Raw genomic sequence first — 16,262 nt, forward strand, 5'->3', positions numbered from 1 at the left:
TGGAGCCTGCTTGGGATATCTCTCTTCCTCACAATAAATAAACATTAAATGTAAATAAATGTCTGCTGTTTTGAATGGTGCCCCTACAGCTGCATAAGAAATGGTACCAAGAGGGTGAGGTCTTCCTGATTTGATCTAGTGATGAGGTGCAGAGACGTTGGTTGATCTTTGGTCTCTTTCTTGGAAATATAGTTTATCAGTTTGGAATGACATTTGACTGCTTTGTCATGGAGGTCTGATCAGAGCACACTAAGGTTTGTGTGTCTCAAAACAATTCGGAGCTCTTGGATACTGGCTTTGGTTTAATAGCTCAAGTAGTGCTCAGAATGGTGCTCTCAGTGATTCTCTAGACCTTTGCTTCATGTAGCCATCATATGCACATTCCAGGTAGGATAACTTGACAGAGTTCACCAATCCAGTCCTTATTCTCACTGGCCATTCTTAGGAGTAAAGGAGGCAGGAAATGAACTTTTGTTTTTAGCTCAGCTCATTGTCATCCCAATGGTAGGGGAAGCCCTGTAAGGAAGTGGGGGGATGGGGGAAGGGAGATGCTGCCACAGACCTACAACCTTGAGGTCAAGAAAGCTTTCCTGGTTTTGCATTCCTTCTGTTTGTTCTGTGCAGGCCATTGGAAATGCTAAAACCACTCGCAATGACAACAGCAGCCGTTTTGGGAAGTACATTCAGATTGGCTTTGATAAAAGGTACCACATCATTGGTGCCAACATGAGGACCTACCTGTTGGAGAAGTCCAGAGTGGTCTTTCAGGTGAGTGGTGGGACGTGGGCTTCTTTGTACTTTCTCCCATGAATGACGTTTACTTGCCCTCTCATCCGCCTCCTGTGCCCAAAGAGCACCTCCTCTTTTGGAAGTGGAATTGAATACACTTGTTCTTGTGGTTTTCTTTCCTTTCATCAAAAAGGGTTTGTTCGAATGCTATGGTCGTCTACCCAGTATTGTTTTGAAGTGGGTATTGTTTCCAGTTTCAGTCAACAAACCTAATGAGTGCCTGTTACATGCTAGATACCAGAGACAGGTGAAGAATAAGATGGTCCTGTTCTTTGTGGGTTGTAATCTTAGGATTAGAGGATTGTTGTATGGGGTCTCTGGGCTTCAGTGCTCCCCAGGAACCTTACTTCGTAGGTTATATTTTTAAAAACGCAAAAAAACACTACTTGGACATGCACCTAGCCCAAAAACTGTCCTCCTCCAGCCCCCTTTCAATGGTCCCATACTTGAACTGGGATGGTGCGTGTCCTGGTCTGAGCCAGCCACACCCTCTTCCCACCCCGACCCTCGGCAGAGGGGACATCCAAAACAGCCTTAGCTGTTTTTCAGAGATGCCTGTCTACATGCTGATGCTTAACAAACATCTAATGATTTTTTTTAACTAGTTTTATTAATGTTTTCCCTTTGTTCAGGCTTTCTCTCCACCTCCCAAATTTTGGTTCAATAGCCCCGTATCCTTATCTCACTGCAGCAAAGTAAACAGCCTACTGTGCTGGGTACAGGTCTGATCTGGCTGTGACTGTCCAGACTCTTCTCTGAACAGTCCTTGAACCTCCTTATTCCTTTGCTCAGGCCTCCTGAAGCTCCCCCCACGCCATCACTCTGCCAACTTAATGCAGGTGTAGCCTGAGTGTCTGCTCTAAGTCCAGTCTCTGTCTTGGACTTGATGTGACTGCCCCAGCCTGTCATGCTGGGCAAGGGCATAGCTCTGACTTAGTCCCAAGTCTCCCAGGGGAGAATGGGAGTCTACTGCAGGCAAGTTACGATCTGTGCAACATGAGCCAGGCAACACGGATATCTGAGCAAGTGTGTGTTGTCTGACCATTCCACTATTTGCGAAAGAGCAGTGATGTTCTATGTGGGAGAAAAAATACACGAGAGGTAAAAATCTTGAAGCTTGAAGAAGGCCCCATAATAGTGAAAGAGAAGTCCGGGGGTGGGAAGTGAAGGTGGCAGAGGGTTTGGAGGAAAACCTGAGCAGAAGTCCTGACCTCTGTCATGTGACCTCCGGACCCTGGGATTAGAACAAGTGAGGGGACGATCTTGGGGGTCACTGCCCTAAACCTGTTTAACTTTTTCCCTCCTTCAGGCAGATGACGAGCGGAATTACCACATCTTTTACCAGCTCTGTGCTGCCGCCAGTCTCCCGGAATTTAAGGAGCTTGCACTGAGTACGTAACGTGCGTGTGTCTGTCCTCGGGTGGGCTGCTGCAGCACCAGGTGCTACATCTAGAGGCGCGGACTGGAGGAAGGGTGCTCTGCTCAAAGCCCTCCGTTGTGGGTTCTTGTCCCAGCTCTGCCTCTACGTGGGCACATCTCCCCAGACCTCTTTGAGCATCAGTACTCGATCCATAAAATTGGGCTAATTGCACCCAGGTTGCCTGCCACAGAAAACATTTGAGAGGATCAGAGGCAGGGGGCAGAACAGTATTTTGCAGAATGCAAAATACTTTCCATGCATTGTTTTGAAAAACGTTTCCACTTTAAACTTTGCAAAAAGTGTGTCCCCACTGTGAGGATCTAGAGATTTAGCTAAGGCACATCGTGTAATTGAGCTAGTGAGTTTTAGGTCCCTTTCAAGGATGGAGATGAAGAAAAGGAGGGAGGGAGAGGCCGGAGCAGGATGAAGATGGACGGCTGGATGGCACAGGATATGACGGCGTTGGGCTGCGGCGACTCTGGTTTCTTCTGAGCAGGTGGGGCGCTGTGGCGCCTACACACGGGAGCATCGCAGGGCGACACGGAGTGACTAAAAGCGCCTCTCCACTGAGTCACCTGGCTGTTGCCATGAGATAAAAAGACAACCTTTCAGTTGTCTGCTAACACTGTGTGCCGCAGGCTGTCGGCAAGTTTAGTTTGCCTGGAGGCTGTTGACATGGAGCTAGGGCAAAGCAAGAGGAGTGAGCAGGCTTTAGTTCGAGATGCCACCAACGGAGGGCCTAGGCTTGGGGCCTGGAGCCTGGGGCTTTCCCCCTTCCGAGCCCTGGGACTTTGTAAGGAATATTGATGGACTCCGGGCTGGAGTCCTCAAAGCCATCTCCTGACAGATGCATGTGACGTAGGCAAGCCCGGGGGCCGTGTAGCATCCTGTGTGTGCCAGGTGTCCTGTCTCTGGTCTCTTGGGTGTCTTTTAGGTGAGGGCAGGTTCAGTAGTAGCAGATGGTGTGACGATGAGCTGGGTGTCTAGACAGAGGCTGGTTGGTCTTTGTGCAACTGTGAGAGAAATAGACTGCTGGGGCTTTGCTGTTCGTGACCCAAATCCTAGCTGTCTTGAGGGCCCAACACCAGATCCCCCTCTGACAGCTCCAGCCTGTGCTCCTAGTAACTAAAACACACCAAGTGGTTCAAACCTCAGTCTGCGCTCTTAACTCTGCCTCACTTATGAGCTTCTGCAGCATTTGGTACCTGGGCACGCAGTTTAGCCTTGGGTCCTTCGTTTGTTCATCGAACCCTACGAAGGTGGTGGTAGGTACTGCGGGTGTAGTGCTGAGCATAACCGTCGTGGGCCCTGCCCTTGCTTAGCTTACAGTCAGTTACAGTGCAGAGAGAGAAGGGTATGCTGAGTGAAGCGTAGCGGAGATGGGTCAGAAGGTTCCCCAGGGAAGTAAATTGAGAACCAAAGTGGGAAGCCCAGGATGGCATATATTATGCTGGCCTTCTGCTATACTCTAGTCAGTGTTTACAAATCTGAATCTCCCCCACTGAAGCTATCAACTCCTTGAGGACAAGGAGGGACCGGTACAAGCCTTGTTTGATGAGCACCTCCGTGAGCTGGCACCTTGGGCTCTGATGTTGGTTTATGGCCACAAGTGACCAGTAATGTAGGCCATGCTAAGGGCTTTTGTCCCCCCACCTCTTTCCTTCCCAAAGTGGGGACATGAGCCCAGCTAGACTTCTCAGAGCCAGCCTGCAGGGGATCAAAACTTTTTTAAAGGTCATTTTTGTAGAAAAATAAACAAGTTCTGGCGAGATCCTTTGTATTTGGACCATTGTATCTCAAAGGTAACTTTAAGGAAATAGGAAAAAAAATCCTAATTTTTTTTTGCACTTATGCAAGTGCACTGAATTAAAAAACAAAAAATAGCCTTTCCATATTCTTTCTCTTGGCCTCTTCCTTGGGCCTCTGACTGGAGCAGTTGAAAACTACCCAATTCGATCCATTTCTTGCACTGTTTTACCTATGTGTGCCCTCCAAGAACATCTGGAAGGAAGCTGAGAGGTGTTGAGCTCTTGTGCTCAGGGGTGCGGCTGTGTTCGGCCTCGTGGGTGCATTGGCTGTGAGCTCTGAAGCTTGACATTTAGTTCCGCTGATAACCCTGGCTGAGTGGCTGGAAACCTGAAGTAAATGAGGGACTGGCCAGTGGTTCCTAGTAGATATTTAGACTGCCTTGCCTCCTCCCTTTTCTTCACCTAAAACATGCTACTCAAGTATACAGATGTCTCTGCAAGATCCCTGGCCCAGCAAGAGTTTTGTGCATTTGAGCACGGGGGAGCAGATTTGCAGCCATTCGTCTGTATTTCCCTCTGCCCTACCCTAATTGTTGGTGGCCTGTTGCATTAAAATGACCTCAGGATGAGATTTAAAGAAAAGTACTCCAATAAGTGTCTGCAGTGTGAATAAATGATGGTAAAAAAGAGGTATAATGGGCTTATATTTCCTTAAATATAGCCCTTAGGTAATGAGGAATAAATCCTTTTCCACTTCTATCGATAGTTTTATAAAAAGCCTCTCTTGCACAGTTAGAACATAGCCTCCCAGGTGAAGTGCTGGCCCTCGGTCGTGGCCCCTGATGGTCGGTCCGCTGCTCTAATCACTGGGCTCACACTTCCTCAGTGGTCTAAACACTGTCTGACCCGACATCTGCCTGTTGAGCCAGTTACTAGGGGGCTTTGTGGTAGATTTCTCCTTAGAAATGCTGAGTAAAGAGAGAGCCAAACTGGAGGATAAGAGACGTTGCTCAGGTGAGATGGTCAGTGATGACTTCATAGGCTGGAAAGGAGAGCCAGGATCCAAGGTGGCTAAGCAGATGGCAGAGAACCTTCTGCTGTTGGGATGTCTCTTACAAGGGTCTGGAGTGTGATGGGGACACAGGCGATTGCAAACCTAAAAGCTGATAATTTTGATTGGATTCAAATCATTTAGTAGAGTGAGCTATGACTGACCCAGGGAACCCCTGCAGTGATGAGCCTGAGCCAGAGGAGGTTCCCCTGGTGGGCCTGAGTTTGGGAACTGGCAGCAGGGAAGGTGGCGGGGTCTGACTCAGAACATCAGGTCGTAGGCCCTGGTTGTTGACCATGAAGGGTCTTGGTAGATGCTGAAAACGCCTCCTTTCCTCCAGCAGAGAGGTCTGGTGCCTTCCTTTGGAGTCTCAGGTGCCTGTTTTTCTGGTGTGTCAGAAAACTGACACTGATAACTTTTGACAACGAGTTAGGTTGTGTTTATGACAAAACCATGTCATAAACAACCCTCTCCACAATCGGGTGACCAAGTAGTGGGCTCTCCCAGGCCTGGCCAAAGTCTGGGTGAGTCTGAGTGATCCCTTCAAGCCTTATGTCCCTCAGTTTGCCTGTCTGAAAAATAGGAATAAATATGTGCAATCATCTTCATGTGGGCCCTGCCAAAATCATCAAAGGAGGTACTTTGAAAGGTGAGTGAAAAGGAAAAAAGAACGGATGCTTTTCATAAGCCTTGGAAACTATTGTGTCCTGTGCTAGAGCTTGTGGGGTGATTAGATATAAGAGAGGTGAGTTTGGCACCTTCCAAAGAGACCTTCCTTCCTAATAGTTCGCCTTTGCTGTGGCTGTCAGTGAGCCCGGGGCTCAAGTCCTTCCTCTCCCGGCTCTAGTCCTCAAAGTGTGTTTGGGCTACTCCCCCAGGAAGCCTTCCGTCATAAGCTATGACTGATACTCGGCGCCCCATCCCTGTGAGCAGTGCGGGTCCTGGCTCGGGCTGTGTGGGCAGGGCTTGGGTCTGGCTTCTGCCACTTCCTCGCTGGGCCTGGCAATGTGCACTTACCCAACGAGTGTGGCTTGGAGCAGAGGGTGCAAGGTGGGGAACGGAAGAGACCAGAAAGGAGAGGTAGGCAGGGCCCCTGTGGGCCTGGACCGAGAGTAGAGCTGAGGAATGACAGTGAGGAAGCCGGTGGATCTGAGACCAGAGATGTGGAGGCAGCCCTGAGTCCGGAGGGGAAGGAGGAGGAACCTGCAGCTGCTTCACAAAAGACCCTGGAGGTCCTTTCAGGGTGCTTGACCCCTGTCTTGGGGGCATAGGGGTAGGGAGGGCGTCTCTAAAGGGCTTTAGATAGGGTTGCAGTGTGATCAGAGTTACCAGCAATTTGAAAGTGGACTCGAAAGGACAGGAGAAGGAAGGAGACTGGGTTAGTCTTTGGCAACAGTCCCCAGACAGCAGGTGCTGAAGGTCTGACCCCGGCGATGACAGGGGGAGCAAGGAAAGAGACTCAAATTCTTAAGGGATCAAACGGGCAGATCAAGGTGTTGAGGGAGGACCGGGAATCACAATGAAATGGACTCTATGCATGTTTAACTGATGCATGCTCAAACGGTACGAACTCAGATCAAGGCGAAGTAATTGGGTCTTTACAGGAGAAGAGGAACACCAGCCAGTGTCCAGCTTTGGCATCTTGTCAAATGTACATTTAGAAATTCTAAACACTGGTCAGGATGGTATTCCACAAAGGTACTGTATTTTCTGGAAAATGTGATTTTCTGAAGTAATTCTGACGAGGTGCCCTTGTTACCCTAAATGCCGACTTCCCAGCCTATTGTGCGGCTACTACCCAGGGCTTGTTGCATTTTTGCCCCCCTTCTGGGGTTGGCTCTGACTCCTAAGGCAGAACTGAGACCCCTCCTTGCCACTTGTCCCCCAGGCTGTTACCAGAGGCCTGACTGAGGAGGAATTGAACTGGAGGTGAGAGCAAAACACAAAACAAGAGTCTCAACTCGCTTCTGTTCACCTGTCTGAAGAACTCGGGTGCCCAACTTGGTAGAACAACTGAACAAAAAACCCGGTGAATCCTGTAAATTGAACTACCTGTGACTATCTCATTCACTGTTTTTCACATGCTGGTTTTATACAAACACAACAGTGTGTTCGGTCAGCATGGTGTAACGTTCTGTGTTTCCTTATCCAGTTTTCTCTCCATTTGCCATTGTCAATAAAGGTGATACCTTAAAGGGTTCCACATGCGGCTGGGAATAAAACTTCACCTGGGATGAGTAGAAATCCTCTTGGGTCGTGATCATGGGTAAACCGGGATGCCTTTCCTCCTCTCCTCCCACAGCATGCGCAGAGGACTTCTTCTATACCTCACAGGGAAGAGACACGTGTATCGAGGGTGTCGATGATGCCGAGGACTTTGAGAAGACGCGGCAAGCCTTCACACTCCTCGGTGAGCAGCTTCTGAGTGGGAATGGGCCCAGAGGATTGATTTCGTGGAGAGTAGAAAAGCCTGACAGTGTCCCGCTTGGCCAGCCTTCATAAGCAGATAGGGAAACCCTGTTGCCCTCAGTGAGTGTCCTCCCACTCTTACTCCATCCCAACCCTCGGTTCCGAAGTTTAAGAACAGCTTTGTTGTTATGTCTTAAAAATCAGGGATTGTGAGTTGCTCTCTCAGGCACTGCAAGATAGCCCTTTTCGCTTCCTCAGGCCACCAAAGCCAGTGGAGGAAAATGAAAAAGAGCTACATCCTCCTGTGCTGTGGTCTGGGTTTAGAGGCCATGTGTTCTGGCAGAAAGAGCGTGTCTTTTGGACCAAATCACCCATGTACCTCAGTCATGGGATCTGAGTTGGAAACAGACTATCTAAAGGTCTGGTGGCACCCTCATAACACAATGTCACTTCTGTTGTCACTGTTTCTGTACTTCAAGATTTCTGTGTCTTTATGGGCATAAAGGGCCCTAGAGTGAGAGAAAACTCCTCTCCCTTGCCCTTTCTTAACTGGGAAATTGAGTAAAGTCCTGGGACCTGCAGCCAGAAGAAAACAAAGTTTGGCAAAGCAGCCTGTAATTCATGAAGTTGCTCAGGATGGGCCTTGTGTTTTTCCCCAGCCCCTTCTGACAGAGGTAGACATTTGGCTTGTGAGTCATGTGACTACTCCAGAGCAGCGTTTCTTAGGTTCTTTGGTGGGAATCTGGCAAGTCTTACCCAATGTCTAAATAAAACATGGCCAACCAGGACTTGCCCTAAGGTCGATATGGGTAGAACCAGGACTTCATGTGCTGAAATCTCAGTGCTGTTCACTTCTCTGGATAACCAGTGGGTAGACACAGTTTGTCTTTGGTACCCGTGAAATAATCGGGACATAAAAGCCACACTGGTTATTCCAACAGTTGATGATTATTAAAAGATTAAAAGTATAAGAGGATTTTAGGGGTACAGAAATAGCAGGTGCAAAAGAATCGCTGCTCCCTTTAGGGCAAGGAAGAACAGCTAGTACAGGAACTGTTGTTGCCTGGCTGAGATGTCAGTCCGTGGTTACCAGAAGATGGGGTGAAGAAACTTGCCGGAGGGCGTGGCCATTGCTGGTCTGTCTGCACAGGGAGCCTGCAGGTGCCCCAGGGTGTGGTGGAGCCAGAAGGTCTCAGAAGCAGCTGCTAATGGGGAGACCGTGGCTTGCAGGCATCGCAGCGGCTCATCTGGGCAGGTTGCCGTGCTGCTGGGATGAATGATAACTGTAGCGGACCAGAACCAAGAACAGGCCTGTCTCCTTGCTGCTCTTGCATCACTGAGTCACTACAGTGCTCTTTGACCAAGCTGGACATTCCACCATGGGCAAAGGGGAAATGTTGACAGGGTCTAGCTCCAGTATCACAAAGTGGGACAGATTTGAAACCGGTAATAAATTGATAAGTGGCACCCCGACCTCTCCCACACCCCATCACCATTGTAGTCTTCAGCTGGGAAGCCGGTTTGGAGGGGACTTGATGCTCAGCAGGGTAACATTCTGCCCAGTTTGTCAGGAGGCGGCCCCTGGCGGCTGCCCCTGTATTGCTACTGTGAGCAGTGGGCACGCACTGATCAGGGGAGAAGTTGGTTCCCTCCAGGGCCTCTAAGAAACCTGGGTACTTGTGTTCACAAAGCAAAAGGCATTTGCAAATCTATTGTAATAAGCCTTTCTTCTTTGCTTTTCAATAAACTTGTCTACTTTTTTACTCTGGGGTTGGCAAACTTTCTTAAAAACAGGATTATAAATATTACTTGGGGCCCTTTGAGTCACGTGGTTTTTGGAGCAGCTATTCAACTTTGCTGCTGTAGTGTGAAAGTGGCCAGAGACACAACGTAAATGAATGGGCGTGACTGTTCTAATAAAACTTTATTTACAAAAACACACTGTGGGCTATAGGTCATAGGTTGCCAACCCCTTTTACTCCTTCAGTTTTATTGTTTGGTTTTTGTTTACTAGTGCAGGAATCCTAACTATTGTTAGGATTTAATAGTCATTTGATATCTACTATTTACATTCCTACCATGACAGGGTGGTGAAGGCTTTGGAAATTGACAAAGCATCGGTTCCTAAGGATAAGTGAAGGAGAGAGAAAAGCGATCTGTCCTTAATGGGAAGGCCCAAATGCCCGCTTCTTGACTAGTACTTCCGAGAGGACTTACTTGAGAGCAGGACACTCTGAGCTCTGATCCAAAGCCTAGTACAAGCCTCCTGTCTTGTCTGGGGTAACAATCTCTGGCCTTTAACCTATCTTATTTTCTTCAGTCTTAATCAGTTACAGTAAATTCTTTGGCCTCGAGCTCTTTGTTTCTTAATTAGATTAAGTGAAACTAGATATTTGAATGGCTCCTGCATTTCTGTAGACCTTTGGGAATACTGGCAGTCTGTGTAACAGCCATCAGTTCACTTCCATTATTCATGTTCCTGAGCCACCCGTGTGCCAAGGCAAGAACAGGGTTTCATTATATTGCTATTTCTTTGTATATTTTAAAACTTCATATTAAAAAATAAACCCCTGCCCCTATGAAGCTTAAACAGCAATGGTCATCTCTCATTAATAAAGTCTAGGATCCATTTGTCCAGTTCATGCTTGGGTTGTCCACTTTGTGGATGGTTTTTAATCCTAGTGGGTGACATCTTTACTGTCCACTTATATTGGTGTCACTTTTTTTTTTTTTTTTTTTGGCCTGAGTAAAGTATTGCCTTAAAAATTGCAGCTGGAGAGAAATATGGGAGACCACTGTATTATTTCTTAAACTGTGGGGTAGGTTGACTAGTGTTCTGTTACTCTGTAGCCTGTTTTTTTATAGGTCTGATTTTGTATTCAAAAATAAATGATAACACCTTAAATCTAAAGATAAATTTTAAGAGAGCATGTATGTCTTTGATAACTTAGGTACTCAAATGCGGCATCAGGTGTTTGCTGCCACAGTGGCTGCAGGTTCGGTATGTCTGTAACTGAAGGAGCATGGAGCACGGCCCCAGCTGAGAGCCAGCTGGCTGTCCAGCTCCAACAACAGCACTCCCAGAAGTTTCTCCTCTTCCTCCCCCGTTGGCACTTGGGATGTGGGACACAGATGTTTGCTGGATATTGGGTTTGGAGAGAAGTGACTACAGATAAATGGCCATTGTTATTAAACTCATGAAAACATCCATAAAGTATTTGGTCGAGATGAAGACGAAAATGAGTCTGTGTGATTGCTGTCTCTCCTTTGCTCTTAGAGAAGTTAAAATGGTAGCATAACCCATCTGGTTTGAACAAGACAATCAGAGTGAGGATATTTCCCTTTTAGCCCAGGGAGCCCCTTTGCCCTCTGAGCTGTTACTATGAGCGGTAATTACTTGGTGAGGAGCCTGGATCATTTTAGGAGTCGTTGGCCCAGGAAGGAAAATCAAGGAAAAAAAATTTTTTTAAGTCCTTGAAAAAAGGGTAAAATGTCCTTTCTATCCTACTATGGATGTTAAGTGTCATTCATTCTTCTTTTTTTCAGGAGTGAGAGAGTCCCATCAGATAAGCATTTTTAAGATAATTGCTTCTATCCTGCACCTTGGAAATGTGGAGATTCAGGCTGAGCGTGATGGTGATTCCTGTAGTATATCAGTAAGTTGCACACCAGCACCCAAGATAAAACATACACAATTTACTCTGCTCTTACAGTTTTATACAACTGAAATGTGTTTTTACGCTCAGAGGACACTCAGAGGTTATTCATTCTTAACAATAATGGCTTCTGTTCTTACTGATAATTTTTTAAAAGAACACATCCTTTTCAAATCAGTTGCCATCAAATTTCTGTCACCGAGGGGAGGGAATTTAGGGTCTATTAAATACTTTTTTTTTTATGGATTGCTTTTGCAAGTACACTGAGGTCCATGGAATTCTACAGAGTGTTACCAATCCATGAGTACTTTCTGAACTCCTGACTAAGGTCCATGCAGCAAAGAGATGGACATCATGGACATCATGTTGGACATCATGCTTGGACATCAGGAAGGAGATGAAGGACTGTCTCCAAGGAGCTTACAATCTAATTGGGCAGAGAAAAGATAACCACACTTAGCAAGATTTTGACAGTGTGATGCAGAATATTGAGACATCTATGCGAAAATATTATAAACTGTGAATTACTCCAAAAATGCTCATAGTGACTGTTATTTTCCTGGTGCCCAATGTAGCACCAGATATGTGCTACATAAAAAAAATGTCTGGGTGGGTGTTGGAGTGGGTACCAGTGCGGTCCTAGAGACAGCAGTTGGGGTGTGCTCTCTGGTATTTGGGTCAGTCTAGTCTCCTCTTAATAAGTGAATCTGCAACTGTTGATTATAGACGTTTCCTCGGCCCCTTAGTGGCTAAGTCTTGGGGAGATGCAAAGTATAATTCTTGTTCCCAAGGATGTAGAGTTTAGAAACCTGGATCTTGGGAAAAGACAGAAGACAATACTATAGAATACAAATGTGGGCATGTGTCCATGCCACTCACACCTGATGCTTTTTCAATTGAACGAATATTTATTTCCTGCCGTTTGCTCGGAGTTAGTGCTTATCAGAAGTTGAAATTGGCCCTGTCCTTAGAGGAAGACCTGAACTGTAGTTGGCATCCCCTCCCCACTGCCCCATACGTTTTCCCTGAAAGAGTAATGGTCTTGGGGGTGGGAGGTCTCTTGGGCCCATCAAGGCTGCCACCATCCTTAGGATGGAATCTGCCACCTAGCGAGAGCTTTGAGGCTCATGCACCTGGGCTCAGTTTGAAAGGAGGGAACATTGGAGCTTGAGTAGTGTCAGGTGACCATCGGGGTGTCACTGTGACATTGGGGTGTGTATGTTGGGTGGGTGGGCAGTGAGGTTGGCAGCGATGGTGCTGTGAGAGCACCTGGGCGATGCAAGGAGGCCCTGTGCCTTGGCAGTGTGGGGAATGGGCCCCCAGTGTGAGCCAAGCACTCCCCTAGACTGAGGCCTTCAGGCCAGTGAATTCTTGCTCCCATGTCTTTTTCCTTGTGAGGAAGGCATAAGGGGTCGGTGCCTGGGTGGCTCAGTCGGTTAAGCGTCCAACTTCAGCTCAGGTCATGATCTTGCAGTTCATGGGTTTGAGCCCCTCATTGGCTCTGTGCAACAGCTCAGAGCCTGGAGCCTGCTTCGAATTCTATGTCTCCCTCTCTCTCTGCCCTTCCCTACTTGCACTCTCTCTCATTCTGTCCCTCAGAAATGAATAAACATTAAAAAAAAAAATTTAAGGGGTCTGTGCCTAACCCACTCACATACCCCAGTAAATGCCCCTTGGTTTCTTAGGGCAGCCGTGTATGTCCTGGTGTCCAGGACAGCTGAGATTAGAAACGTTTGCTTTGAGAAACTCCTGGTTTGGGTTGGTGAGGTACAGGAAAGGTGACACACGTTCCCAACACTCCCCCCCCCCCCAGTCTCCTCCTCCCACATCATGGATTTCTACAGCATCTGTACCTGTTCTGCATGGTGCCTAGCATGGTTGCAATTTTGCATTTTCTGTGGGGTGGTTTGCTGCATGTCTCTTTCCCTTGAGGGAGTCCACAATCTACAAAGACAGCTACTGTTTCTTAATTATTGTATCTCTAGCACCCAGGATGGTGCCCAGCACTTGGTAGGTGCCTGATTGGCTATTTGATCAATGCCGGTTTCCCGGACTAAACTCGAGGGCCGTGTCTGATGTGTTCTCTCTTCCAACTTGACACGTGTTGGCACCCGGAGTGTTTCTGTAAACACTGCAGGAAGGTGGGGATACCGAGGCTTACACTTGGAGAAGAGTGGACGGAGGATACAGTTATGGAGGGGAGGTGGAAGTCTGACAGGTGGAAGCTGGGATACCTATCTCTTAGAGCTAACAGGAAGTCAGGTTTTTGAGCACGGTTACTTGGTCTTTCATTGTCCTCCAATTAGAGGCTGCGTGGAGAACACATAGTGAGAGCTCTGAGTCAGGACTGCCAGGGTTAAATCCTGGTTCTGCCACTTACTGATAGTTAACGCTTCTAAGTCTGCTTCCTTATGTGCACAGTGCAACCGACATGAGCTACCTTAGCCCGGGGCTCACGTGTGATTGAGTTCTTGCCGGTTATCCTTGTTGTTGGAGCCAGAGTGGGCTTTCTGGGTAACCCTGTCACTTAACAGGGTTGGAAAAACTAAGGCCCAGAGAGATCATAACAGTTAATGACAGGGCCACGTTGGGCCCCAGCCCGTGTGTCCCCTGTACCACTGCCAGCCCTGCGCCTTCCAGCCCACCTTGAGCTGAGGCTGTCCTCCCCATGCTGATGTCCCCGGCAGCGCCTAGCGCAGTGCTGGGCACGCAGTACATGCTCAGGAAGTGCTCCACTAGTGCACGTCTGTCTCAGATGGATTTGGGTCTATTCCTCAGGTGCGTGGGGTGGGCCGCCTCCTGGAAAGGCTGTCTGTCCGTACGCAGTATGCCTTCTGCTCGGTAGTTTTTAATCAAAGCATAAAAATGTGTTCCATGACGGCCAGAGTTACCCTGGAGAGGCAACAGCATGCAATTACTTGGACACCAGCGGCAATTTGTTTTTTGAATTTGGCAATATGGGCCCACAAAACCTAATCTACCTATGATGCTGGCTGTTTTTAATGGATTTAGCACCATTTAATTAAGCTTAAATGTAATTGCATGATGTTAAATCGGTCTCACTTAGCACCTTTAATCAACAGTCAGAAGGGGTAATAGAGGGGCAAGCCACATCCCGCTGCAGCAGATGGGAACCTGTCCCGAGGCGGTGATCAAACCATTCCAGAACTCGTGGTTCTTTCTCCACTGCGTTCACCCGGGAGGTGCCAGGGAGGCTGGGGAACCAGCGAGCAGGCCTTGGGCGGTCATGTTTGCTGCCAGCAGGCCATGTACATGTCAGGGAATCCAGCTGCAGTGCTGTGCCTAGCAATTAAGAATTTCTTGGAAGCAGGTCAGATTAAGAGGTTGGACTCTTTCCACCTCTGAACCTGTTGCTTGCCAAGTGGTCCCTACGCATTTAATGCGGCTACATGTGGCTTTCTGTCTGGGGGAGAAGGAGGGCAGGCACAGGCTGCTGCAGAGAGAAATGGGGTTGGCCTGGAGAGGTGGCCGCAGCAGCCCCACCTGCTGAGTGAGAAGACAGGGCCTCTGCGTGCCCACCCCGCTGGCTGGATCAGGAGCTCTGGGCCAGGGCCCGGGGGGCTTCCATTCCCCTCATTTTTCTTCACCTGAAAAATAAGGGGGATTGGATTAGAATGATGGTGCCCAAGGAATTTTCCCCCAAAGCTTAGCCCTGGGCAATTTCTTAAGAAAATAAGGGTTCTTTGGTCAATTAAGTTCAGGAAATGCTGCATAAAATAGGTCTCTTGGTGCTTTCAGGGTACGTCAACCAAGGAGTCCAGCTGTGTCTCACCTGGTGCCGTCCCTCTGGTTAGGTAAAGCCAATTAGTGTGCTTTGGAACTGTTGTTCCACAGACCGCATTTTGGAGAAAAGGTGGCCTTACTGACTTCTGGAAGTTCGTTCCTACTCTGACATTCTAATTTGTAATCGGGTTTGTTTTGGCTAGATGATTTTAAATATCTGTAGGAGGAAAAAAAAATGGCCCGGGGAAATGGTACAGTTATCTGCGTTAATTTTCATTGAACACGTAAAGTCTCATTTAAATCCTACAAAGCAGCCTCATTAGAAAATGAGTCCCACGAGCAATGTAAGGTTATTATAGAAGGTGGCACATCATGTTCTAAAGGATTCCCTTTCTGCCTGAGTTAATAAGCAATCCAGCAGGCTCCTGGCTGGGTTATCAGCTTTCCCAGGGAGAGGATTTAGGTGAGAGAGCAAAGAACAGGATTTTTTGTGGGTGCCCTCTGTGAAAAGCAAGGAGTATCTGACTTACTGGGTGTAATAAGACCAGACCTGTGGGTGATGTGTTTATCAGGGACCTGAAGGCTAAGTGCTCTGATTGGGACTTTGGGTAAGTGAGTGTCCAGATCAGAGGCAGCTGGGTAGAAGGCACCCTGGGCAAGTCTCTGGAAATGCGCTGCCTCACTCTGTAGAAAAGGGACTTCATCTCCAGGAATTCCTAGTTTTTCCTCCAGCTCTAAAAGGGCGGTGGTACTGCTTAACCATGTTCCAAGTGGGCTGTTCTTCTCAGGTCACAGTTCTGTATTCTTGCCGCTTGTCCTAGCTTTCCACCTTGATTGGCTTTTTTTTCCCCGAGGCAGCAAGTACTTTAAGAGTAAAACACCAAGCGGATCCCCCGAGTGGCTCAGTCGGTTGGGCGTTCTATTTCGGCTCAGGTCATGATCTCACGGTTCGTGGGTTCAAGCCCTGCGTCAGGCTCTGTGCTGACAGCTCAGAGCCTGGAGCCTGCTTCAGATCCTGTGTCTCCCTCTCTCTCTCTGCGTCTCCTCCATCTTTCTCTCTCAAATAGTAATAAAAAAAAAAAAAAAGATAACATCAAGTATGTGTTGCTTAATGTCACTGAGGCTAAGGCAGCTGTTAGACCAGGTGCTGGTCAAGGGTAGTGCCTGCACATGAGGACTTCTTTTTGGGCTGTGGGTTCAGCACTGCAGGTGGGACTCTGTGGATGGAAACTAAATGTTCACTGTGATTCTGTGTGCACTTCTTTGTACAGTTACTGCTGCCTTCTGGCTCCTTACTGGATTATCTGTCCCTAAATTATCAATTCTCATTCTGCTCCCTTTGCTCCCAGATTCTCTCCTGCCTGTCACTAGGCAGCTGGCTGGCCATGGAGGGGAGGGCATAGGAAAAGTTTGAGAAAGCTTTTGTTTTTTACAGCCCTGATAAT

At 47.9% G+C, this 16,262-nt stretch overlaps 1 protein-coding gene across 1 annotated transcript in view; it reads left to right on the forward strand.

Moving 5' to 3' along the window:
- MYO5B (myosin VB) overlaps positions 1-16,262 on the forward strand; it is a 340,809-nt gene that overhangs the window by 200,249 nt on the left and 124,298 nt on the right. The window contains 4 exon segments of the mRNA XM_030336665.1: positions 625-768; positions 2,099-2,180; positions 7,311-7,418; positions 10,964-11,073. Coding sequence (XP_030192525.1) covers positions 625-768; positions 2,099-2,180; positions 7,311-7,418; positions 10,964-11,073 — 444 coding nt within the window.

Source organism: Lynx canadensis, chromosome D3, assembly GCF_007474595.2.
Source record: "Lynx canadensis isolate LIC74 chromosome D3, mLynCan4.pri.v2, whole genome shotgun sequence".
NCBI classification, from domain to species: Eukaryota; Metazoa; Chordata; class Mammalia; order Carnivora; family Felidae; genus Lynx; species Lynx canadensis.